General features: G+C 41.4%; 1 protein-coding gene and 1 long non-coding RNA gene across 3 annotated transcripts in view; one reads left to right on the forward strand and one right to left on the reverse strand.

Moving 5' to 3' along the window:
- NPHS1 (NPHS1 adhesion molecule, nephrin) overlaps positions 1-26,519 on the reverse strand; it is a 41,446-nt gene extending 14,927 nt beyond the window's left edge. Inside the window, exons 1-9 of one of the 2 annotated variants that reach the window (XM_077260211.1) lie at positions 7,408-7,492; positions 6,846-6,916; positions 5,142-5,339; positions 4,614-4,736; positions 3,869-4,000; positions 3,692-3,770; positions 3,026-3,129; positions 2,551-2,672; positions 1,994-2,165 (exon numbers count right to left, since the gene is read on the reverse strand). In XM_077260211.1, the coding sequence (XP_077116326.1) occupies positions 1,994-2,165; positions 2,551-2,672; positions 3,026-3,129; positions 3,692-3,770; positions 3,869-4,000; positions 4,614-4,736; positions 5,142-5,339; positions 6,846-6,894 (979 nt within the window). In that variant the 5' untranslated portion in view covers positions 6,895-6,916; positions 7,408-7,492. Of the gene's footprint in view, positions 1-1,993; positions 2,166-2,550; positions 2,673-3,025; positions 3,130-3,691; positions 3,771-3,868; positions 4,001-4,613; positions 4,737-5,141; positions 5,340-6,845; positions 6,917-7,407; positions 7,493-26,394 lie in introns of those variants that run through there. The other variant, XM_077260212.1, reaches the window with a different exon arrangement.
- Positions 26,520-27,308: 789 nt separating this feature from the next.
- LOC143768753 (uncharacterized) overlaps positions 27,309-27,618 on the forward strand; it is a 64,777-nt gene continuing 64,467 nt past the window's right edge. Inside the window, exons 1-2 of the long non-coding RNA XR_013214008.1 lie at positions 27,309-27,346; positions 27,433-27,555. This is a non-coding gene — a long non-coding RNA (uncharacterized LOC143768753). The remainder of the gene's footprint in view (positions 27,347-27,432; positions 27,556-27,618) is intronic.

Consider the following 27,618-nt stretch of genomic DNA (forward strand, 5'->3'; position numbering starts at 1 on the left):
CTCAAAAAATTAGCATATAGTGTTAAATTTCATTATTTACCATAATGTAATGATTACAATTAAACTTTCATATATTATAGATTCATTATCCACCAACTGAAATTTGTCAGGTCTTTTATTGTTTTAATACTGATGATTTTGGCATACAACTCCTGATAACCCAAAAAACCTGTCTCAATAAATTAGCATATCAAGAAAAGGTTCTCTAAATGACCTATTACCCTAATCTTCTGAATCAACTAATTAACTCTAAACACATGCAAAAGATACCCGAGGCTTTTAAAAACTCCCTGCCTGGTTCATTACTCAAAACCCCCATCATGGGTAAGACTAGCGACCTGACAGATGTCAAGAAGGCCATCATTGACACCCTCAAGCAAGAGGGTAAGACCCAGAAAGAAATTTCTCAACAAATAGGCTGTTCCCAGAGTGCTGTATCAAGGCACCTCAATGGTAAGTCTGTTGGAAGGAAACAATGTGGCAGAAAACGCTGTACAACGAGAAGAGGTGACCGGACCCTGAGGAAGATTGTGGAGAAGGACCGATTCCAGACCTTGGGGAACCTGAGGAAGCAGTGGACTGAGTCTGGCGTGTGCAGGAAATGGGCTACAGGTGCCGCATTCCCCAGGTAAAGCCACTTTTGAACCATAAACAGCGGCAGAAGCGCCTGACCTGGGCTACAGAGAAGCAGCACTGGACTGTTGCTAAGTGGTCCCAAGTACTTTTTTCTGATGAAAGCAAATTTTGCATGTCATTCGGAAATCAAGGTGCCAGAGTCTGGAGGAAGACTGGGGAGAAGGAAATGCCAAAATGCCTGAAGTCCAGTGTCAAGTACCCACAGTCAGTGATGGTGTGGGGTGCCATGTCAGCTGCTGGTGTTGGTCCACTGTGTTTCATCAAGGGCAGGGTCAATGCAGCTAGCTATCAGGAGATTTTGGAGCAATTCATGCTTCCATCGGCTGAAATGCTTTATGGAGATGAAGATTTCATTTTTCAGCACGACCTGGCACCTGCTCACAGTGCCAAAACCACTGGTAAATGGTTTACTGACCATGGTATTACTGTGCTCAATTGGCCTGCCAACTCTCCTGACCTGAACCCCATAGAGAATCTGTGGGATATTGTGAAGAGAAAGTTGAGAGACGCAAGACCCAACACTCCGGATGAGCTTAAGGCCGCTATTGAAGCATCCTGGGCCTCCATAACATCTCAGCAGTGTCACAGGCTGATTGCCTCCATGCCACGCTGCATTGAAGCAGTCATTTCTGCCAAAGGATTCCCGACCAAGTATTGAGTGCATAACTGAACATTATTATTTAATGGTTTTTTTGTTTGGTATTAAAAACACTTTTATTTGATTGGTCGGGTGAAATATGCTAATTTATTGAGACAGGTTTTTTGGGTTATCAGGAGTTGTATGCCAAAATCATCAGTATTAAAACAATAAAAGACCTGACAAATTTCAGTTGGTGGATAATGAATCTATAATATATTATAATACATTATGGTAAATAATGAAATTTAACACTATATGCTAATTTTTTGAGAAGGACCTGTACTTCTTGATTGTGCGATGATCACAATGAAGTGTCTTGGCAATGTTGATTGTAGTCATGCCTTGACCTAAATACTCCACAATTTGTGGCTTCTCAGCAGCCGACACATCCTTTTTTTTTCCCCATTTTGGCAAAAAATGTAGGCTGCTTAATAATGTGGAACAGCCTTCTTAAGTAGTCTTGCCTTTATTTGGACACACTTGCCAAACTAATTTGCACAGGTATCTGCAATTGCTTTCAGTGATATAAAGAGCCCTGACACACATCACCATCAATGAGTTTAAATGACAAACAAAAAAAATTCTAACCTTATCACTCCTAAACTCTTAACTGTGCATAATAATTTGGAACACAGTGTATTTGCAAATTTGTCCCTATATATCAATTTAGACTAGATTCTATTACATTATATATAGTATGTAGGCTAAGTTACTCACAGAGGACAGTAAGAGTGATGCTAGCTCGGAGGACCGCCTGTGTCACGTGATTGAGGGCTTCGCAGCTTATAACGGCCTGATTATGCTCCGGCTTGATATTCATAGTAAGGACACTTTTAGAAAGTCTTTTGTTATTGTCCGTCTTCCAGCGGTTATACACTACTTTTTCATTCTAGAGGAGAAGTAGAGGCAAAATTAGAAGCCGTGTGATCTTCTCTACTCAGACAGGTCGTTTGTAAATAATGGTCGCGTGGTAGAGCAGCAGTTCAAAGCAGCTTGTAAAAGAAGCACTTTAGTTAAAAAGTTTTATAACTTTGTAAATGCTGATCAATAGTTTACAAAAAGTTTAATTACTCTTTAACTTGTCCTGTGGTGTCACTGCAAGGAAACAACACTACCTCCACCACAGAAGAGAATACAACTGACCACTGAAGGTACCGGCAAGATATACTGTAATTGGCTTAAAATTGGGAAACCCATTGAAAAAAAAGGATTATCCAAAATAGTGACATATCTTTATTAGCTAAAATGACAACAGTGACTCTCAGAAAACTCACCTCTAACCACTGCAAAGTTGCCAAAGGATTTCCACTATGAGATATACATGTGAGTTCCAAAGGTTCCTCAGACTTAACAGATGATCCTTTATTACTTTCAATGACTGGGCTGTCAGGGGGGACTATTGTGGAAATGAAAAAGTTGAGTATGAAGACCCCTTCCCAGGCTCTCCAAGAATACAGCTACCTATGTACATTACTGTTTTCTTGAGGCTTCTTGTTGAATATCACATATATATTTGGGCTGTCTAAACCTTCTACTACAGTTTGTGGCACATTGGTGTTATAAGTTGTATTTTTCTCGTATAGTCTAATTGTATCCTCCAAGATAAATGGTGCCACCGGTATAATTTTAACCAGTACATTTGGTCATCTTGCTTATCTTTTATGGAGAAACTAGCTACAAATATAATAAAAAACATGTATCTATGGTAACTGAGATGTGAATGGTTTGTACAGTATAGCATTGTCTCACACAGCACATTCATGGTGAAGCTCACGGTCAGTGGTGTCTGAAGAGCCGGATTTAGCGCGGAGCAAACCAGTAGCTTTCCATTATCTGCACTTTGTGGGATGACTCTGTGAGTAGAGAAAATTGTAAAGGTTTTTATATACAATGTTTAAATAGACTTTGACTTGATCCTCAATAAAAATAGCCCATTTCAGGTCTATTGTTGATATATTCATATGAGTCATGCCATTAATTGACAACATCTAAAATAAGTTTATAATGTATGATCTAGCAATGTTAGATAATATCAATGGGGTAATTGTGGTGCCCATTGCGGTACCCTTTGTGGTACGAATGCTTTTAGCATTTCCCTATCTTAAACAGCTTTTATGGGGTAAAATACGCCTCTCTCCAATTGATATGAGTGGTAACAACCAATGCAGGTTACCCCTCTTCACAAACACCATAATGTTGCCAAATCTCCTTTCTTTTTACCAATGGGCATAAAGAAGGTGAACATTACGGGGTGCCATCTGCAGGTGGTAGCAACTGCAGGAGGAGCAATATTTTACCTTTTAAAATGATTTTAAGTATGGCCCAGAACATGAACCCCAAAAATTTTTATTTGATCAAGGGATGTCTGTAAAGTAGACTCTTCATTAAAATCTGATAGTTGCTGTTTACACTTACATCGCTGTTGACTCGGTGTTTTCCAGTTTGTCGACAGATCCAGGTTCTTCACTGGATAATCCTGTAACTTCCACTCCACCTACATGTAACCAGAACATCAATGACTTATATAAGGATGTTATTCAATCAAGTCTACCTTTAAATAAGAATGCCCACCACTCTCGTTCTCTTACGCACTCTTGATAATGGTCAAGGTAGCTGCGGGTTTGGCATTGAGGGCACTACAGGTGACAGGATACTCTACCCCATAGACCCATGTGACTGAACTTCCAGCTACATAGTCCTTAAACACAGGAGTTTCTGGAGGGACTGGAGGAAACACAATAAGCTGATTAACAAACTGTAACAAACTCAGCAGGAATATATAAAGTATTTCACAATACAAAGTAATCGGAAGGACTGGAACATACAATGTAACTTGGCGGAGTAAACATGTACTATGGAATATACTACATATGTTGGAGGAGTGCGTTTATACTATACAATGTACAAAGATACAATGTAACTGGAAGGAGTGGACCCAGTAGGGACATATATGGCACATGGAACATGCAAGGTATCTAGGAGGCAGATACAGAATGGATATAAAAAGTCTACACACATCTGTTAAAATACCCCTAGAAGATCACCATCCCCACAGTGAGGTATGCTGGAGGCTGAATTGTGCTGTTTTTCAGCAGCTGGAACTAGGGCTTTAGTGATTGTGGAGGGAATTATGAACAGTTCCAAAAATCAGTCAATTTTGCATCAAAAGAAGAAACTGAAGAGGAATTTCAGATAAGAGGAGTGTGAAGACTTTATGTATCCACTGTATGACACAGAGAATACAATGTACCCAGGAGGGGCAGATATATGGGATGGATTGTACAATATACACAGTAATGCGGAATAACGGACATTGAGTATATGGCAGAGCACCTACTTAGTACCGTCAGTATTGCAGCATATGACATAATCCCCATGCTGACCTCCGACCTCCCCACTTGGCAGTGATACTGTGCGTCATCTGACAGCTCGCAACGCTCGATGCGTAGATTGTTCTCCCCTGTGGGGTTAATGAATGCAGAGATCCAATTAGAGAAAAATAATAATTATACGTGGCACAGCTGGGCGAGTCGCCTGGAGACACACAGAGGATGGCGGTGTAATTCATGGCATGTCGAGATATTACCCGGCACATGACCTGTTTTTATGGCAGGATGCTCATTCCATTTTCCTAGAGCGGCCTCGCAGATCGCACGGTCTGTGCCCCCAATTGTGTGGGTGTAAAAGAATTGGCCGCAAATGTTCCCCACGACTGATAACCCTGCATCACTTTACAGGAGTCACCTGACACAAGTGACATCATCACTTACAGGTGTGACGTCACTGCCCTCCAAACACTGTCTGAACGGTGGTGCGTATTGGGATTAGGGTGCAGACATATTTGGAGATCTTACGGGGGACGCACCTTTCTTGGGGTCTCCACTCATGCTGTAACGAGGGAATCCTGGTATCGTCCTCTCGGGTCCCAGTAGGAGCCCGTCCTTGACCCATTGCACCGTGCCCGACGCGTGCTCCACCTCACAGACCAGCAACTGTGTCGCCCCTTGCACCGCGGTGACATTGTCCGGCTCGACACGGAACACCTGCTGGAGTCCGGCGGATCCTTGGAGGAGCAAGAGGAGAACATGGAAATTCTGAAGATACCGTGGATGTGACTCTGCATCATCACCACAAGATGAACTGTGAGGTCATATGGCCGGCGGAGATATATCCGCTCCAAGGTCAGGAGAGCAGCGGCACAACGGAACCACTGACGAATGCAAGGAATCCAAACACTAAACCGCTGGACACCAGAGAAACTAAACCACAGGACACCAGGGAACCTACACCATAGGACACCAGGGAAACTACACCACAGGACACCAGGGAAACTAAATCGCGGGACACCAGGGAAACTAAACCGCAGGACATCAGGGAAACTAAACCACAGGACACCAGGAAAACTACACCACAGGACACCAGGGAAACTAAACCGCAGGACACCAGGGAAACTACACCACAGGACACCAGGGAAACTACACCACAGGACACCAGGGACACTAAACCGCAGGACATCCGGGAAACTAAACAGCAGGACACCAGGGAAACTAAACCACATGACACCAGGGAAACTAAACCGCAGGACATCCGGGAAACTAAACCGCAGGACATCAGGGAAACTAAACCACAGGACACCAGGGAAACTAAACCGCAGGACACCAGGGAAACTACACCACAGGACACCAGGGAAACTACACCACAGGACACCAGGGACACTAAACCGCAGGACATCTGGGAAAATAAACCGCAGGACATCAGGGAAAATAAACAGCAGGACACCAGGGAAACTAAACCAGAGGACAGCAGGGAAACTAAACCGCAGGACATCCTGGAAACTAAACCGCAGGGCATCAGGGAAACTAAACCACAGGACACCAGGGAAACTAAACCACAGGACATCAGGCAAACTAAACCACAGGACATCAGGGAAACTAAACCACAGAACATCAGGGAAACTAAACCACAGGACACTAAGACACTAATCCACTGGACACCAGGGAAACAAAACCACTGGACACCAAGACATTAAACCACTGGGTACCAGGGAAACTAAATCACTGGACAGCAAGACACTAAGCCATTTGACACTATAGACATTGGACCACTAGGCAGCAGGGAAACTAAATCATTGGACACCAGGGAAACTAAACCATTAGACACAGGGACACTAAAACACTGGACACCATGGACTGGGAAATAAACTATTGAACATCAGGTACATTAATCCACTGGACACCAGGGATCTCATGCCATTCAATACCAGGAAAAGTAAACCTAAGAACACAAGGAACTAGAAATAATCCACTGAGCACCATTGACATGGGACACCAGGACGCATGGACCTCAGCCCACTGGATATGGCGGGAAGTAAACTACTGGACAACCAGGACTGAGAATCTAAAGCACAGGACTGGGATAATAAACCACTGGGTTAGTAACCACTGGACACAAGGGATAGGAATATAAACCACTGATCTTGAGGAACTGCAGCATTAAACCTCCGGACACTCAAGACTGGGGGGTTAAACTACTGGAAATCACGGTGACATTCTCCAGATACTACACCTACCTCCGAAAATGCAGAGACAGAGGGTCAGGATGATGGTGACACGGTCCATGTCCTCCTCTACTGGATGATGGCTAAAAGTACAACACACAAAGGAAAGACGCCAGAGACTGATGGGATTTGGATTTGCAATAGTTACATTTCTGTAGAATAACTCCTATGCAATTTTAGGTATTCTATTCATGAACCAGGAAGCTCAGTATGAACATTCAACACATGTGCTCCTACAATATATACCACATTTACTGATTATTTTGTAAAAAAAAGATGATATTTCCCCAAAACGAGTCAACTCGAAGGCCCATCAGCACAAAATTCCGGTGCTTATAACAGAGCTGGAGCGTTATAAGATATTAATCATGCCTAAGGATATAGATGTTTCTGGACGTTCTCAATGAGTATCGGTCAGCTGAGTCATGTTATTGAAAAACATTAGTGGCTGATAACAGGGAACAATAGAATAAGTTCAGATGAAGGTCCCTTTAAGTATTGAGGGGATGTAAGGATAGTAGGATTCGGGTTGTACATGGGGTAATATAGAGGGCTGAGCGTTGGTCGGACTTACCCCGTGTGTGCGGCAGATACCGGGACGTCGCTGTCTGCGCGACGCACTTCACAGAATGAGCTGCTCCATCCCACGCCTCCGGCACCTTCCCCCTCTCCTCCTTATTGCTCAGAGATGGTGGGAGTCAGAAGATTCAGCAGTTGTAGGACTGACACATCATGTTCATCCCAATATCCTGCGACACTTACAGATCACCCCACACACCCCATACATTCCAATATCCCACAATAACGCCTACAAGGCTCTGGAATCACCCGTCCTTCATTCTAGGGGTCAACGCCCTAATAGTACTGGAACCCCTAGACTTAGGGCATGTGCACACGTTGCGGATTCTTCTGCGGATTTTTCCGCAGCGGTTTTTGAAAATCCGCAGTGAAAAACCGCTGCGGTTTTCACTGCGGATTTTCATGCGGTTTCATCTGCGGATTCTTCTGCGGGTTTTCAACTGCACTTTCCTATTGGTGCATGTTGAAAACCGCTGCGGAATCCGCAGAAAGAAGTGACATGCTCCTTCTTTTTTTCCGCAATGAATTTTCCGCATCGTGGGCACAGCGTTTTTTGTTTTCCATAGGGTAACATTGTACTGTACCCTGCATGGAAAACTGCTGCGGATCTGCAGCGTCAAATCCGCTGCGGATCCGCAACAAAAACCGCAAAGTGTGCACGTAGCCTCAATGTGCGTTCATGTCACTGATCACCAGCAGGTGGCAGCATCATGACACATTCCAACAGGAGGCGTTCGGTCTGTGACTTAGGCTGTGTTCACATGTTGCATTTTTGCACTTTTTTTTTCAAATCCAGGCGGTAGTAGAAAAAACGCTGCGTACAATACCTGCATTTTTGTCTCTTTTTCATGCATATTTTCACCATTTTTACTTGCGATTTTCATCGATTCATTTGATTAGGTGAAAAGTGCTGCAAAAACGGTGAACGGCGATGCAACGTAGCAGGGGTAAAAATACGTGAGGAAAGAAAGAAAAAACAGCGAGTGCAGGAGATTTCTGAAACCATCGATAGTGGATATCGACTGATGAGCTGACGATCTAATTTCTCACGCTCCGCCGCTGACACTCGTCACATGAGGCGGTGAGCGACTCGACCTTCTCCCACACATCTCTGCATAATTATATAAAAACACTCACTCCGCTCCTCCGACTTCATTAACTCAGGACCGCGGGAGGAAGAGCCATCAGAATTAACCCTCCCTCTACCGGCGCTTGTGAAACCGCACTTTTTGTTAAAACACGGGACCGTATATGAATTTATGAAAAACTATTGTGATATAATTTTCTATCTAAACATTAGATTATATTTATTTATTTGTCTAATTATTTATTATTTATATTTAGACCCAAAATTATATTTTAATTCTTTATTTCTCTAATCATTTTTAATTTTGTATTTAGGCTGTAAATTTAATTTAATTTTTTTATTTATTTTTCTATTTATTTATTATTTTTATTTAAACCCAAACTTGCATTTTAATTCTTTATTTATTTGTCTAATTATTTTTTTATTTAGGCTGTAAATTTTATTTTATTTGTTTATATATTTGTCTATTTATTTATTATTTTTATTTAGACACAATCATATTTTAATTATTTATTTGTCTAATTATTTTTTTTATTTTTTATTTAGGCAGTAAATTTTATTTTATTTATTTGTTTATTTATTTGTCTATTTATTTATTATTTTTATTTAGACACTAAATTATATTTTTTGTTTATTTGTACAATTATTTATTACTTTTTATAAATGCTAAGTTATATTTTATTTCTGTTTATTTATTTTTATTTACGCACAAAATTATATTTTATTTTTTTATTTGTCTATTTTTATTTAAACAGTAAATTATTTTATTTCTTTATTTGTCTATTATTTTTATTTAGACACTAAATTATATTTTATTTTTTTATTTATTAGTCTCTTTATTATTTTTATTTAAACACTAAATTATATTTTGTTCATTTATTTGTCCAAAACTATTTATTTATTTTTTTGTGCAAAAACTATAGCAAAAATTCCTAACAATAGTGGAACTGAGATCCATGTTCTGGTCACTGACTACCTGACGACCCCTGAGTAATTACACAAGCAATTACACTGTGTTAGACAAGAATTAGTGATGTCATGACATTTTTCTTGTTGTTTTTTTTTTTTACTTCACCTCCCTGATAAGCAGAACACCTCCCCTCCCCAGCGTGGAAGTTTCTCTTTTTCCATATATTAACTTTTTTTTTAATTTTTAACCTCATTTACCATGGCCCTTTTGCCCATAATCTTTTTTTGTGCAACTTAAAGTTTTAATAAGTGATTTAGTTTTGTTCTAGAATTAGAAGAAAAAAAAAAAGATTATGGTAAATTCAGCTAAACTTCTTCAGTCAAACCGTCCTCAATTAGCATAAAAGGAACATTCCCAACAAAACTGATACCAGCATCTGATGGGGAGGAGCAGGACAGATTCTCTACTTGGATTTCCTGCACTATGCTCCGCCCCTGCATAGAACAGATTCCCATACCATGCTCCGCCCCGGCATAGATTCCCATGCTATGCTCCGCCCCTGCATAGAATAGATTCCCATGCCATGCTCCGCCCCTGCATAGAACAGATTCCCATGCCATGCTCCGCCCCTGCATAGAACAGATTCCCATGCCATGCTCCGCCCCTGTATAGAACAGATTCCCATGCCATGCTCCGCACCTGCATAGAACACATTCCCATGCCATGCTCCGCCCCTGCATAGAACAGATTCCCATGACATGCTCCGCCCCTGCATAGAACAGATTCCCATGTCATGCTCCGCCCCTGCATAGAACAGATTCCCATGCCATGCTCTGCCCCCGCATAGAACAGATTCCTATGCTATGCTCCGCCCCTGCATAGAACAGATTCCAATGCCATGCTCCGCCCCTGCATAGAACAGATTCCCATGCCATGCTCCGCCCCTGTATAGAATAGATTCCCATGCCATGCTCCGCCCCTGCATAGAACAGATTCCCATGCCATGCTCTGCCCCTGCATAGAACAGATTCCTATGCTATGCTCTGCCCCTGCATAGAACAGATTCCCATGCCATGCTCCGCCCCTGCATAGAACAGATTCCCATGCTATGCTCCGCCCCTGCATAGAATAGATTCCCATGCCATGCTCCGCCCCTGCATAGAACAGATTCCCATGCCATGCTCCGCCCCTGCATAGAACAGATTCCCATGCATCAGTTTTCCTTGGAATTTCCTTTAAAGGAGTTTTTTCCACTTTTCTTACTTTCATTAAATGCATGCACTTGGGCTAATAATCATTTTTGCAATTGAGTTTAGTGAAAAAAAATTGCCCCGTCGGCCTTCTATAGCCCCTGTGTTTGGCGGAGAATAAGTCAGTGAACCTCTTCTATCTGTCTTTTTCTGAGCTCCTCTCTGCTGATTTATGACCACAGACCACATGGAAGCTGAATGTGGAGGAAACATTCATTTTTGGCTGCAAAATTTATAATGGAACCCAATTGCAAAAATTATATTTAGCCCCAAATACGTACAATTAAGTTAAAAAAAAAAATCCCAAAAAAGTGAACAACCCCTTTAAGTATCCATTCTATTACGGTATATTTAAAGGGGAAGTGGTTTATGCAAATGTATCTATAGAATTAGCAAGGCTTAAAATATTCTGCAAGTGCAAATCGATAGGTGGCGGAGGTGCAGTACCGGCCGCAGCCACTACTCTGACGATGGAGCTGTGCTCATCCGCGACTGATCAGATCTGGACACTGGGAAAAGAGGCTCGGCGGGGGGTACCGGGTGTCGCACCACCACTGATTAGGAAAGGCAATGAGTGTTAAAGTCCCAGCAACCCCTTTAAGGGCCTATGACAAAGGCTCCAGTGATTTCCTACTTATTGCATTGCAGGTGGTTTAAAAATGAGAACGTATCCTAATATTTAAGGTTCTGAGCATGTAAACATCCCACATTTACCCAGTGACAGTGCTCCTGATGTCAGGGTGTTAATATATGCGAGGTATATACTATGTATATCCTATCCCGAGCCGAAAATACAACATCTCCAACACCGCAGCACACCTCTATTTATAACATGACACCTCGTGTCTAACCGTGAAGAGTGCGAGGAGAACGGCGTCGCTAATATAACCCTGCAAAAAACTCCTGCTGCAAGGCAAAGACTCGTAAGGATCATCATTAGAGAACTGCTCAAGTAGCAATTACCAAACTGCCCCTTTAAGAATGAGAACAGAATAAAGAAAAGGGCCAGAGCCTGAGGATTCTATCTGCCAGTGGGCCGCAATGTAAAAGTTCCAACAGGGCCCCCAATTATTGGAAGTCTTTAAAAGTAATCATCTTTTCAAATGGACCAAAGAGACCTTTAGGGCCCTTTAGTCTCCAGGTCCCAGGTGCAATTGCAACCCCTGCACCATAGTTAAGGTTACACTTTTGCATGGAAAAGGTGTCAATGAGACTACCAGCAATTCACAGAGCAACCACTTGGGGGCGATACAGACAATGCTCACTTATAGCCATAGTTTTGTAATATTTACAAATAAAAATTGCAACATTTATAATAGAAAAAGGAGGCTGATAACAGGGAGCAGAAGACTGTCCTCATCCGTCCCATAGTCAGAATCTTCCTAAAATGAGAGGGCTGATAACAGGGAGGAATTAATTATATGCACCTGTGCTACAGGCAGATGGCTGATAACAGTAAGCAATAGAATATGGTCCCCTATTCTACAGTCAATCCATTGCCAACCGAAGAAAAGCAATAAAACTGATACACCTATCCCCCCCCCCCCGCCCCGACCATCAAAGCATCCTGACCGACACTCATCAATCATAGATCTCGTCAGTGCAGCGTCACTTCATCACACTCGTGTTCAGCTAAATGGACGTATCGCAGTGTCATAATCATGTATTTTCCTCCAGTCTAGAGATCAAATGTCATAAAAATGAGAGATATGGAAATGAAGACGTCAGGACCATTAAATGTGTACGTACCGCAATATACAAGAAACTATGAAAAATATATTATACCGCTAGATGATGAGCCGTGAACAACACTAACAGAATGTGATTACTGCTAATAAAGTATTATAGCAGTCATATTCCTATACATAGAGGGCAGTATTATAGTAGTTATATTCTTGTACATAGAGGCAGTATTATAGTAGTTATATTCTTGTACATAGGAGCAGTATTATAGTAGTTATATTCTTGTACATAGGGGCAGTATTATAGTAGTTATATTCTTGTACATATGGGCAGTATTATAGTAGTTATATTCTTGTACATGGAAGCAGTATTATAGTAGTTATATTCTTGTATATAGGGGCAGTATTATAGTAGTTATATTCTTGTACATAGGAGCAGTATTTGAGTAGTTATATTCTTGAACATAGGGGCAGTATTATAGTAGTTATATTCTTGTACATAGGGGCAGTATTATAGTAGTTATATTCTTGTACATAGGAGCAGTATTATAGTAGTTATATTCCTGTACATAGGGGCAGTATTATAGTAGTTATATTCTTGTACATAGGAGCAGTATTATAGTAGTTATATTCTTGTATATAGGGGCAGTATTATAGTAGTTATATTCTTGTACATAGGAGCAGTATTTGAGTAGTTATATTCTTGAACATAGGGGCAGTATTATAGTAGTTATATTCTTGTACATAGGGGCAGTATTATAGTAGCTATATTCTTGTACATAGGACCAGTAGTATAGTAGTTATATTCTTGTACATAGGACCAATATTATAGTAGATATATTCTTGTACATAGGAGCAGTATTATAGTAGTTATATTCTTGTAAATAGGGGCAGTATTATAGTAGTTATATTGTTCATAGGGGCAGTATTATAGTAGTTATATTCTTGTACATAGAGGCAGTATTATAGTAGTTATATTCTTGTACATAGGAGCAGTATTATAGTAATTATATTCTTGCACATAGGGAGCAGTATTATAGTAGTTATATTCTTGTACATAGGGGGCAGTATTATAGTAGTTATAGTCTTGCACATAGGAGCAGTATTATAGTAGTTATATTCTTGTACATAGAGGGCAGTATTATAGTAGTTATATTCCTGTATATAGGGGCAGTATTATAGTAGTTATATTCTTGTACATAAGGGCAGTATTATAGTAGTTATAGTCTTGTACATTGGAGCAGTATTATAGTAATTATATTCTTGCACATAGGGAGCAGTATTATAGTAGTTATATTCTTGTACATAGGGGCAGTATTATAGTAGTTATATTCTTGTACATAGGAGCAGTATTATAGTAGTTATATTCTTGTACATAGGAGGCAGTATTATAGTAGTTATATTCTTGTACATAGGAGCAGTATTATAGTAGTTATATTCTTGTACAAAGGGGCAGTATTATAGTAGTTATATTCGTGTACATAGGGACAGTATTATAGTAGATATATTCTTGTACATAGGAGCAGTATTATAGTAGTTATATTCTTGTACATTGGAGCAGTATTATAGTAGTTATATTCTTATACAAAGGGGCAGTATTATAGTAGTTATATTTGTGTACATAGGGGCAGTATTATAGTAGATATATTCTTGTACATAGGAGCAGTATTATAGTAGTTATATTCTTGTACATAGGTGCAGTATTATAGTAGTTATATTCTTGTACATAGGGGCAGTATTATAGTAGTTATATTCTTGTACATAGGAGCAGTATTATAGTAGTTATATTCTTATACATTGGGGCAGTATTATAGTAGTTATATTTTTGTACATAGGAGGTAGTATTAAAGTAGTTATGTGAATTCTGTCAGGACAGGACATGTTCTTTATAGACTTCATTTTCGACCCTTGTTCTTGGATCTTCTCCTTTGTGATATTCTGGGGATACGGCACTTTTTGGATGGATTCTTCATTGCACTGTGGTTGTATATTATAGCTGTGGGATATTGTTTTTGTAATTATTTTATATATATAATGATATGATGTTGTCTATCAGTCTGTAGATAATTTCTTTACTGCAGTATATAGGGCCCCACCACCTGGCATGTGGGGGGTACCTGACCCTGTTTGGCCTTTTCCTCCTCCCCACTCTCACTTTTAATTAATTTAGTGACCTCCAGAGAGGAGTAGACTTTCCTAACAAGATAACAGGATTAATGTCTCAAGACTCTGCATCTGTCCTGAAGATCCCACCACAGAGACCCTCCAGCCCCCTGAGGAGGATGAGGTGGATCTACTGAGAGAGGAGAACTCCGCCACCTTCGTAAATGAAATACGGTAGATTATTACAAATTACACTAAATATAGAATTTTACACACGTTTTAATTTATTTTTCTATATACATCCTACAACATAAAATATACACCAGGACTGGGAGTTTATAGAAGAAGGAAGGAAGCGCAGGAAGTCTGCTCAGTATTAGGCTCTTTCACATGACAATATTTGTATCAATATTTATAACCAGGACTGACACATGAACAGAGGGGCTATCATGGAGGGACCGGCACCTCCTCCGTATTCTCAACCCGATCGTGGTCATACTGATGAAAAATACTGAGAAAAACTAGCGGCATGTGAAAGCATTCCTACAGAGATCCAGAACCAGAACCAGAACCGCTCCTGAGCGTCATCTGTCCAAGGAGACAGGGCTGTAACTATAGACACAGCAGCTGCTGGGGTCTCCCAGCCATGGGGGGCTCCAGCACTCTCAGAAAGACACGTGGGCTCTGTGATATATGGTGCGAATATCCATACAGCTAATTATTACTAATTATGTGGTTGTGTCAGGATTCTATTATTAGGTGATGGAGACATCTCTCATTGCTGCGGAGAATAATGAATTCTAACTACTCTAAGGAGGGAGTGACGGATGAAGAGGTGTGATAGGAAGGAAGAGAAGATGATAGATACATATAGATAGATAGATAGATAGATAGATAGATAGATAGATAGATAGATAGATAGATAGATAGATAATAGATAGATAACAGATGATAGATAAATAATAGATAATAGATGATAGATATATAGATAATAGATAGACAATAGATAGATAGATAGATAGATAGATAGATAGATAGATAGATAGATAGATAGATAGATAGATAGATAGATAATAGATTATAGATAGATAGATAATAGATAGATGATAAATAGATAATAGATAGATGATAGATATATAGATAATAGATAGATATAGTAGATAGATAGATAGATAGATAGATAGATAGATAGATAGATAGATAGATAGATAGATTATAGATAGATAGATAATAGATAGATAATAGATGATAAATAGATAATAGGTAGATGACACATGATAGATAGATAGATAGATAGATAGATAGATAGATAGATAGATAATAGATAGATAGATAATAGATGATAAATAGATAATAGATAGATGATAGATAATAGATAGATGATAAATAGATAATAGATAGATGATAGATATATAGATAATAGATAGATATAGTAGATAGATAGATAGATAGATAGATAGATAGATTATAGATAGATAGATAATAGATAGATAATAGATGATAAATAGATAATAGGTAGATGACACATGATAGATAGATAGATAGATAGATAGATAGATAATAGATAGATAGATAATAGATGATAAATAGATAATAGATAGATGATAGATAATAGATAGATGATAAATAGATAATAGATAGATGATAGATATATAGATAATAGATAGATATAGTAGATAGATAGATAGATAGATAGATAGATAGATAGATAGATAGATAATAGATGATAGATAATAGATAATAGATAGATAATAGATGATAAATAGATAATAGATAGATGACACATAATAGATAGATAGATAGATAGATAATAGATAGATAGATAATAGATAGATAATAGATGATAAATAGATAATAGATAGATGATAGATAATAGATAGATAGCTAGATAGATAGATAATATATAGATAGATAAATAGATAATAGATAGACAATAAATAGATAATAGATCGATAGATAATAGTTAAATAATTGATAGATGAATAGATAACACGGATAAAATAAACACCAGTACAACGTTGCAAGTTTGCAATGGCTTCAGAGACTCACAGGATGGATGGACGATGGCTGATGGATGGATGTTGGATAGATAAATGAATGATGGATGGACGGATGATGGATGTTGGATAGATAAATAGATGGACAGACGGATGGATGTAAGATGGATAGATGGATGGATGATGGTTAGATGGATGGATGATGGTGAGATGGATGGATACTGGAGCTATTTATGGCCCCAGGTGATGATTACTGGATATACTGGGGTCTCATCTCAGCTCTTTCTCCATAGTGATTTCTTGGACTCAGCAGTTTGCTCACTACTGTCCTTCTGACCTATGAACCTGCTCAGTGAGGGGCTATGGAGACATCTCTGAGAGTAAGTATACTCCCACCAGGGTCCTCATAGCTATAGATCAGAGACACAGCACCTTGTATATACCCAGCAGAGGGCATAGTGGTCTACAATAACTCTCCCCATGATACCGCCTGGGGAAACAATGAGGCCCACCATATACTGCCATGGGTAACAATAGAGTCCAGCATTAACAGCATGACAGGATTGATGTGAGATCCAGATGTTCAGCAGATTATACAAGCTCTATAGAGTGTGATTATTGATGCAAAGTTTTAGTTTAGAAACACCCCCATTGTTTATTTCAATGTTCATCCTTGGGGGCGCTGTTTCATTGACATCTATGAAATATAGCATCAGCTGCAAATAGTGGTGAAAAATAGTACTGCAACTGAGTGGAAATGCCCAACTTAGCAGCATGTGATACAATGTAACAGAGATTGCTTTACTTTACCTTCATATATTACTGGATTAGTTAAAATTAAATGTGTTAAATAAGGACATATTTGCACAGTAGATTGAAATATTCCGACACTGAGTGATTTGTCAGCCTTTGGCACTTGTAAAAATGAAACAATGCTGCTGAGAAAAGAAATAACACTCACATGTAATAAGTGTATATGCTATATAAACATGACTGTGATATAAAATTACTAAAGCTGGCTACTTCATGCAATAGTAAGCAAAAAGAAAGTGCGTGTGCCAACTGTCACATGGTAATTGTGTGGAGAGCGCAATGTTGGTAAAAGAGAGCGCACCGCCACTTGTAAAAAAAAAAAAAGTGGTTAAAAAAAGAAGCATATGTCAGACAGTAATGGTTACAGATCTATACCAAATGAAAGCTCCACAGTCTAGGGGATAGCATCAGCTCAATGGAAGACACAGATAGAAGAACAATATATGGGCCCTTCCCAGCCCAACAGCTCTTCATAATGCACAATTCCACCTGTTTTGGAGTCGGAAGTGGCTCCATTACCTCTTGGGTCCCTGTCCACTTGCACCAATGATATGTGCGCCCCTGATATAGAGTAGCTGTGATATTATTCTCAAGGCGAGGGGTGGTCTACAAATATTTCCCTTATTCATACACGTTGCATGTTGTTAATTAATAAAAATAAACAATTCACACTTCTTGTTTTGAAAGCGTTTCTGCTTTGCAGCATTTTTCCGCACCTGCCAAAATGTCTGAAGCCTTTGCACAATATTGTATGTATATATATATTATTATTATTTATTTATATAGTACCATTAATTCCATGGTGCTGTATATATATATATATATATATATATATATATATATATATATTTATATATATATATATACACATATATATATATATGTATATGGGTATCCTGTGTGATTCCAGCGATTGCCGACATCCTATAATCCCCTTTTTACAGCAGGATGAATGGTAAATAAATGCCCCTATATAGAGAGGCGCTGGGCGGGGGGCTTACGGACCACAAGGTGCCCTTGCAGTGTTTGTTGCAATCTGCAGAACAGATGTAACACAGCAGCCTCTGGATTAAATCAACTGAACTAAAAAAAAAAAAACAACACAGGCATGGATTAGAAAATGCTGAAAATCCCAATTAAACTGTGGATAAAGCAGGACGTGAGCAATGAACTCTGGGAGAGAAGATAGAGCTGCGGACAAGGGGAGAGAAAATACACAGGGAAAATAAGTGCACCCCTTCCTTCTTGCACCAAAAAAATAGCACCCAGTGAATATCAGGGTCATGGGTGGGAAGGAGGGCAATTGGGGCCGGAGTGGTGCCAACAAGCCAGATACAGGGGGAACCATTGTGTTTCCTATTTATATCCCATCCTGGAAAAGTGGGGTGACATCCACAGCCGCCATTATAGTGAGGCAGAGTTGTCACCCTGCTTTCTACAACTCCTGAACATCAAAACTGAATACATCTGAAACAAGGGGATGTTTCACAGCATAATTAGACCTATGTGCCCTTCAGGAGTCAGAAAAAGCTGGGTGAAACGTCAATGCATCTGTGGCAGCTTCCGGGGGGAGAAGACGTGGCATTGAATAATTACAGAAACTTGTCATTCGGTAGTTGAAAAAGCTGGGTGACATTTCTCTATTCTATATTCATTTCCCAGACACTATTATTACTAAATTATGCAGCAGAAAAGAATAAAAATGCCTGCCGTTCAGTAGTCTGTGAGAGTTGGGTGACACGTCAATAAATCAATGTTTGGAATATGTTTAATTGTGTCAGTCGTCAACCAGCTTTCCTAGAAGCCGGATAGAATTTGTATTTATTTATTTACTTATGTTTATTATTTTGATTTCTTTGATTTAAAGGGGACGTCCAGAATTTTTTTTTATTAAACACCCAGCGACGGAGAACGTGTTCAATAATAAGACACTGAGCGCGAGTAAACAATGCTGCGTGAGATTATGTGATTACGTCCCCGGTGCTTGTAGTTTATAACACTGTGAGCTGTGCGGAGTCATCCCTTAATCCGCCGTGTAGGGTGTAAGATGGTGACCCAGCTCCATATGGCACAATAAGGCCCCCTCCAATTCTTATACACTGAGCCGGAGATAAAAGACCCTTGGAAAGGGCAGCTTCCAGCAGGATTAATGGTTATGGTGGAATGCCCTCAGTGGGGGCATTAATGAGCTCCTTGGAGGGGTTAATAATCGTGACCCGGCATAAAATACCAAGAGGGACAAGCAGCAGAGTGAAAATGCAGGAGTCCGTCTTTTGTAATGAAGGTTCATCATTTTCATGGTGCAATTAAACCTTCTGTAACTTTCTATTAGGCCACATTCACACGGTCAGTATTCGGTCAGTATTTTCCATCAGAATTTGGGTGCGGACATATCATTGGTGCCACCTGTGCAGGAGGTAAGGGGGAAACTTCTACCTCCAAAGTGGAATGATGGTTTATTGGACTGTTTTGTCTTCTGTCTGTGTCCGCCGCTGCCCAGAGGGCATTTTTACTTTATAAAGGGGCACTTGCGTTATATGAGGGGACGTTAATGCTTTATAAGGTGGAACTTGGACTATTATTATTTTATAAGGGGGAACTCAGTTCATTGTTACTTTATAAGAGGCACTAGGGCCATTAATACTTTGTAAGGGAACGAGTACTTTATATGGGGGCACTTGCAGCATTATAAGGGAGGGTTATAACTAGAGATGACTCGAACTTGGGGTCTGTACTGGACACTTAGTGGAGGATCTCCTGGAAGTCCGTTTTAATGTTCGGGGTTCGGGGGGGAAAGTCTGGGAAAAGGAGAGAGAGAGAGATTAGGTTCAATGGGGTTCTGGTTCAGGCTAAAGTTCGGGTAAGGTTTTGGTACCCGAACCGAACTTTGGACTAAAGTTTGGTGAGATACCAAACCCCAAACTTCCACGGATCCACTCAATCCTAAGTATAATCTACAAAGGGGCACACAAGGGCTAATAAGATTTCTTTTTATTTCTTCCTAGAGCTGAATGTGGTTCTCATGGTAAGGGCTCATACAAGCGACTGTATTTTCGGTCCGAGTGCGATCCAAGAAAACAATGTATCGCACTCGAGGGTCTCCTGTATAATAACCAGTAAAGGCTAAGCAAACAGCTGTGAGCTGATATTAATAGCCTGGCAAACCTTATGGCTATTGGTTCCTTCCCAGAATATTAACATCAGCCCCCCAGCTGTCAGCTTTCCCTCAGCTGGTATCTATCTATCTATCTATCTATCTATCTATCTATCTATCTATCTATCTATCTATTATCTATTATCCCTCTACCTACTTATTATCTATCTATCATCTATTATCTATCATCTATCTATTATCTATCTATCATCTATCTATCTATCTACATTATCTATAATCTATCGCACTCGAGGGTTTCCCCTATAATAACCAGCAAAGTCTAAGCAAACAGCTGTGAGCTGCTATTAATAGCCTGGCAACCCTTAGAGCTATTGGTTCCTTTCCAGAATATAATCAGCCCCCAGCTGTCAGCTTTCCCTCAGCTGGTATCTATTTATTATCTATCTATCTTCTATCTATTACCTATCATTATCTATTTATCTACCTATCTATTATCTATCTATCATCTATCTACCTATCTATCTATCATCTATCTATCATCTATTATCTATCTATCTATCATCTATCTACCTATTATCTATCTATCTATCTATCTATCTATCTATCTATCTATCTATCTATCTATCTATCTATCTATCTATCTATCGCACCCAAGGGTCTCCCCTATAATAACCAGCAAAGGCTAAGCAAATAGCTGTGAGATGCTATTAATAGCCTGGCAACCCTTAGGGCTATTGGTTCCTTCCCAGAAAATTAACATCAGCCCTCAGCTGTCGGCTTTCCCTCAGCTGGTATCTATCTATTATATATCTGTCATCTATCTATTATCTATCAGCTATCATCTATCTACTATCTATCATATTACTAATCACTGTCTATCTCTATCTTTAAACATCTTTAATACAACATCTTTAATAAAACTCTTTCATTTCCATGCTGCATTTCATTCCATACATGTCACACTGACAGCACACGGATGCCACATGCGTACATATGGATGGCACATGGACACGGACCACGGATCTCACCACTACTGACTTTTCCAGTACAGGAATCACCAGGATGCGTGGCTCATTCCAATGCACCATTTATAACGCAGGTATTGTATAGGGGTCTTCGGACCCCCTCGAGCACCAGGGCCCGGGTTCATTCCTATAGCTAATTATTGGAAAAAGTTGTCAGACTCAAGACCAGAACATGAGAGAAACGTGTGCTGCTGATTTACTTAGTTTATGGATTTGATTCCCAAAACTGATACATTGTAACAAGTCTTCAGATGTGCAAGCTGAGCTAGTTCCAGCGAATATCAGGAAATTATTATTTTTTCCTGCATTCGTCTCATAGAGAATTAATCAGAATCTGACACTGTGGCGACCACATGAGACCCTGACTTTCATACAGCGGCGATGGCAGCAAATATTAATGACGGTAAGTGATGGTGGTGAGTCATTAATGCAGTCGCCATTCTTCGGATCACTCGCAGGTTGGCAGCAGTTATCGGCGACGTCAGTGACAGCTGACACAGAGATTCCATAAGAACAACAGGCGACATGACAATGCAGAGCGCTCCTCAACAGATCCAAGGGGTCCGGGCACAAAGAAAGTGAAGAGGCAGCAAGGTTCTCAGTGTCACTGAGGAATGGGACCCCGCGGAGCAGTGTCCTGGGCTCCAGCCGAGGAGAAGCACAAAGGACAACTCAAGATGGACAATAGGAGACCCCAAGCTCACAGGAAATCCCATTGTCTGGCAGGATCTGCCCCCAATGTCGATTGTGACTTCCCCTCCGTGACTTTGCTCAGACAGGCAAACTGAAGATTTTGGGGGCCAAAACTATCCAAAAGTGAAGAAGACAATGGGACAAGGAATGAATAAAGGCCCGGAGGCCACACAGGGGCGAATTGGGCAGGACTGGTGCAGACGTGAAAGGGTTAAAGGCGACAGGAAAAGTAGCGCTCTGTAAGACAAAATAAATCCAAATAATTTTATAGAATTCCAATCTACATTTTATTTTCCAGTGTGTCAGTCTTCACTGCGGTCCTGGCATTGTATTCATTTTTTTTTTTTTTTTTTTTTTTTTTAAACATAAACTTTATAGAAGTCCTGGTCGCAAAATAGACTCTGTCCCTTTAAATTGAGTCCTTAAACGTTTGTCCGTGACTTTAAAGGGACGTTAGGTCTACATATACCTTTATGTATGTATAAACGCAATATCACCGACGACCCCTCTAAGGGCGGCTACCAATATGGCTGCCATTACAAGACAATTATGGGGTATTGAAGGATCACCCAACTTTATTAGGCTCCTAAATGGAACATCTGGCTCCAAAGAAACCACCCAGCTTTCCCAAGTACTGATAAAACGCAGAACAAGATGTCTCCAGGATTTACATGGATGAAAAGCCGGAAAAACGTAATAAGATCCCTTAACCAGCTTTTAAAGGTACACCGCGCCGTAAAGCTCTTAATCGCAGTTTTTTCGTTGCTGGTTTCACCGACATCAAAGCGACGTGATGAATCTGGCGGCTAATCCTCTTCCATTATTCCTTAATAACTGCACAAGACGATGGCGAGAAGTCTCAGAAGGAGAATTAACTTATCAGCCGGCCGCAGTGACAGCAAATCCCGCGTTCAGATGACGCCGCCTTTGTGCAGGGAAAAAAAAGCTCCTTTATTTGTGGAAGTAGAAGATACAAAGACTGCAGATAAGTGAAGAAACCCAAGAAGAAGATTGCAGGGGGGCAACGAGTCGCTGGTGACAAGGCAAACACCGCCGGACGCCATATTGGCCTGGACTGACCAGTCGTACAAAGAGGGAAGTCACCCATGGCACATTCCTGTCTAATCTGCCTAGGAGTCATCGGAGGGTCAGAGGGGTCACCAGGAAATAGAGACCTCCGAACTCCTGCCATGTCACACTATGTGCAGTGTAAAGAGAGATGCATAAAAGGCGATCCTCAAAAATCGGTAATGGGTCATAAGAAGGAGGTTGGCCTATATGGACCAGACGGGCTCTCATGTGCCCTATAGTATCTGCATTGTCCTCTGGTATCCATCTCCCTTCCAAAACACATAGGCCACAAGGGCATTATGACCCTCATTCTAAACTGTGGACCCCAGAATTGAGCTGGATTCACTTTCCAATTCCGTGAATTCGTTTTTAAAACAACCCCATAACATTTTCTGTATCCAGCACTGAAATGGGAGCAACTTCTACAGAAAACTGTCCCATAAAGGGCCATTTCTGAGTGAGCCTGAAGTTTCCTTGAATTGACAACATCAATGTTGGTGGAGATGGAAGAGCAAATGGGCATCTTGAACCTTGCTCCTTTTGGCATGTGGAGGGATCTGCCCAGGTTTAGGGAAAGTGGGCATGGACCCAAACAGAGTGGGCCTTTCACTCCTCAGACCCAACAGAAACCGAAGGAGGTGTCTATGGTCCATCTTGCTCCCCAACTTCTTGTACGGTAGAAGGGTATCACGATCTGACGCCTCATCCTCCCTTGCTTCTATGAGACTTACCCGATCACAGAAGATGGCCCAAGGGTACATTTATTTTCCCGTACATGATATTTATCCCGTATCATGAAGACAGAAGAGTCCCTTTGGGACCTTTGCAAATCCAATAGTTCCTCATAAAGCACAATTCCACCTGTTTTGGAGGTGGAAGTGGCCCCCTTATGTCTTTGGCCACTCTTGGAGGATGCACTAATGGTATGTCCGTCCCTGCTTAAAGGACAGGAGGGCATCAAGAACTTGACCTCATCTTCCATTCTTAGTTTGTCATGATGCATAGGGTAAGGAATAATGGGCCAATCTTGGGGCGTTACATCAAAGGTCCATGCATCTTTGACCCTTAATATTTCCATATCAGGACAAAAGGGCATCATAAACGTTGGCCCTGTCCATTTGAATGCACTTGTTATGTTATATACAGGGCGATGGAGTTGGGCAAAAATGGGGTAAGGGGCACCGGGCCTTCTATAGCTGGACCCCTCTCTCCAAGGGCCACACACCTAAGTGCCACCTGGTCAATAGTGGTCAGAATTTCCTACATTTACCGTGAGATGATCCAGTCTGAGGTTTCCTCAGGTCATAAATATGAAAATTTTAAGTAATTAGAAAAAAAAAAAACCTCTCGTCATTAAAAGCGTCGTCACAAAACATGGCCGTTTCCGTAATCAGCTAATGGATACTTTGTGTGTGATCTCATTGATCTTCCGTCAGCTTCAAACAATAATGAGAATATTGGCAAAGAGAGCGATTGGCGGGGTGTTACCGCGGCCCCCATTGTCATTTTTATATATTGGAATCGCTGACGGACAGGAGTTTGTGCGAATTAAAGGACCGGCAGCCCTAAAGCTTAACGAGACCCTTCTTTCCGCGCCCACGGATACATTTGAGGGGGGCGACACAGATTTCGCTTCTTGTTTGTTTGCTGCCTTTGTCGTCCCATCAAATTTTTTTGGGACATTTTCTTCAACAACGGACCAAAAATAGAGAAAGAACAGAGGGGAAGTATTTTAAGTAAATGAATCGACGTGTGTTCGGGGGGGACGCGTCTCCCCACTTGACACCTTGCGTCTCCTGACTACCCATATGCTCTGAGAATCCTAAATAAACCGAAAGCACCAAAACAAAAGGAATAACAGATGGCGCAGCCAAACCTGAGCCTGTCAGCGCGGCCTGTGATGCATTGCAGGGTCTGAAACGCGTCAGGGAGACTTCAAGGTGTATTTGGAGGGAGAGCACCTATCCCAGGGTGTCATTGTTCATCTACCGAGTGACGAGATTGCTTAATGGGGCTTGAATCTTGGCATCGTTGTTCAGTTTGGAAATGGGATTTCGACTCTCGCTGCGTTTCCGTCTCTCTGTGTTGACTGCTGCTCCTGGCCAGAAGCTGCTGTAAGCATTCTACAGGATAGATGCATAGATATGGCCACCGGTGGCCTCTTATAGACGCTCTTTGGGATCAACCATATAAAATGAGCTCTCTGATATTCGCGTAGATCCTGTAGTCATAAAAATCAGTGATGACCGAAGGACCCATCAGCATAGAGGGAAATGATAAGTATAGGAGGAAACCGACCTGCCATGGTGGTGTAAGTCCAAAAACAAAATAGGTTGGGGCTTCAATTTATTAAGACTTCATGCGCCTCATAGGCCCCCGCTGCCATTAAACAACCTATCGAGTTCCAATGACGGATTACGTTAGCCCAGTTGGGGTAACAGAGTGGCCACCCTGTCTAGACGGCATGGTCGGTTGTTCCTAACGGCATCTAAGAGGTTAAACTGTCGCAATTAGCGCTAGCTCCAATTGCGTCAGTTGTGTAAAATGTGTGTGCCCCCCCTAATAATCCTCCCGACGTCTAATGTATTAATGAGAGAAGCGGGTGGGCGCCATGTAAGGAACAGGGCTGTTCAGCGCCCAGTTGGGGGGGCAGAGTGGCCGCATCGTCTAACCACCTAGACGGCATGGTCAGATGTTCACAGTGGCATCCAAGAGGTTAAACTGCAGCAATCATCGCTAGCTCCAATTGCGCCAGTTGTGTAAAACGCGTGCGCGCCCCCTAATAAGCCTCCCGACTTCTCCTGTACTTATGGGAGAAGTGGGTGGGCGCCAGGTAGGGAACGGGGCTGTTCCTCGCAATCTTGCCTTACGCAGGCGTGTACTATGGAGGACAGAGAATGAACTTCAATCCAATATTGCAGCCAGCATGCAGCCAGCGGGTAAGGAAAGGGTGAATCAAACACCCGAAAACCCCGCCCCTGTGGCTGAAAATTGTTCCCTCCAAATTCAGGTGACAGAGTCCCTTTAAAGGGGAAGTGTTCGTGATGCCACCTGTGGTATTCGGTCAGGGTGGCCGACGCTGCTTAGGGGTCCGCTGGGGTGATGTTATAGCAGCAAGTTGGTATACCTTCCCACAGGAGAAGTGTATCCCCAGGGCTTCCCAGAAGTGTAGGTGGTGATGGTGGATGATGTAAGGCGCAGAGAATAACGAGGACACAAGGTTGCAGTCTCTTTACCTTTACTGGAGGCTTCAGTATCCACAGTCCAGGGTACAGACCGCAGGGTAGGCAGAGTCCAGCCGGTCTGAAGGCAAATCCAGAGTCCCCTATCCAGGTGGAAATCAGTAGCCTTCCTACTAGCGCCTGTGTGTTGTAGTACCTCCCTGCTGAGATTCTCGGTAAGGTCCTCACAACTGTTGTAGATGTTCTAGATGTTATTTCTTCCTCTCTGTCACCCAGATGGTATGGATAGGACAAACCCGTATGACTGATGGCCTGAGGCTTGTTTATAGGGACCCTAGAGACGCCCCGACCCCCACAAGTTGCCACTGTGTCTTCCTAGGTATTAAGGTCGGGCAGCCAACTTGGAATTGACTGTCCTGCCGGTCTCTGGAGCAAGGCTTGGAGACGGTTGCTCCCTCGGTGTTCCAGCCACCGGCTTCGCGCCTCAGAAGGAGGCATCCTTTACAGGGCAGAACTCCTCCTGGTGTTTTCTCCTTGTGCTATGACTTCGTTTCTCACCCTCTACAACACAGTTCTCTTCATGTCCTTTCTCAGGATGCTGCCGCACATGGAGCAGGCGCAGCTCCGTGTCTTTCTGTCTAGCTAGGCCTCTGACAGGATCCCACCCCTGTCAGGGACCCTCTGTCTGCAGCTCTGATGTTCCTCCTTTCCCCCTGTCTGCCTGACAGGTGTTGCCTGGGCAAAGCCCAGCCAGCGTCTCTCTAACTTTCTATCCAGCCCACCAGTTTTACCCTTCTGTGAGGATTGCCCTAGTAGTAGATAGGAGCAAGGCTCCCCCTGGTGGTCTGGAGTGTGAAGTGTGGTGTATGGTTTGTGATACCTGGTAGGAAGATCTCCTTTATTGCCATCAGATGTAATATCACTCCCCCTGGTGGAAGAACGACATTACTGCAACGACCAGGACTCTGGGGCGCTGCAACTTTTCATACCTCTGCTTGCTTCCAGTGTAAGTATCTCTGCTAACAAGTGTTGGTGGCAATGTATTATTATAGAACGTTTGCCTGAACCTTTTTGCTTTCTTTATAATCCCAGTTATCCGATAATCCAGAACATCTGACATCTGATAATGCAGCAGGAATAATGAAGGCGGATATACAGTGTAAACATTACTATGTCGGGAGTATACAGGACCTGCGCTGTACGCCATTGTATGAGGTAATTTGCCAGGCGTAATTATCCAGGTTTACAGAGTCCTGAATCGACAAAATAAAAGACGTC

The sequence above is a fragment of the Ranitomeya variabilis genome, chromosome 4, assembly GCF_051348905.1.
Source record: "Ranitomeya variabilis isolate aRanVar5 chromosome 4, aRanVar5.hap1, whole genome shotgun sequence".
Taxonomy (NCBI): domain Eukaryota; kingdom Metazoa; phylum Chordata; class Amphibia; order Anura; family Dendrobatidae; genus Ranitomeya; species Ranitomeya variabilis.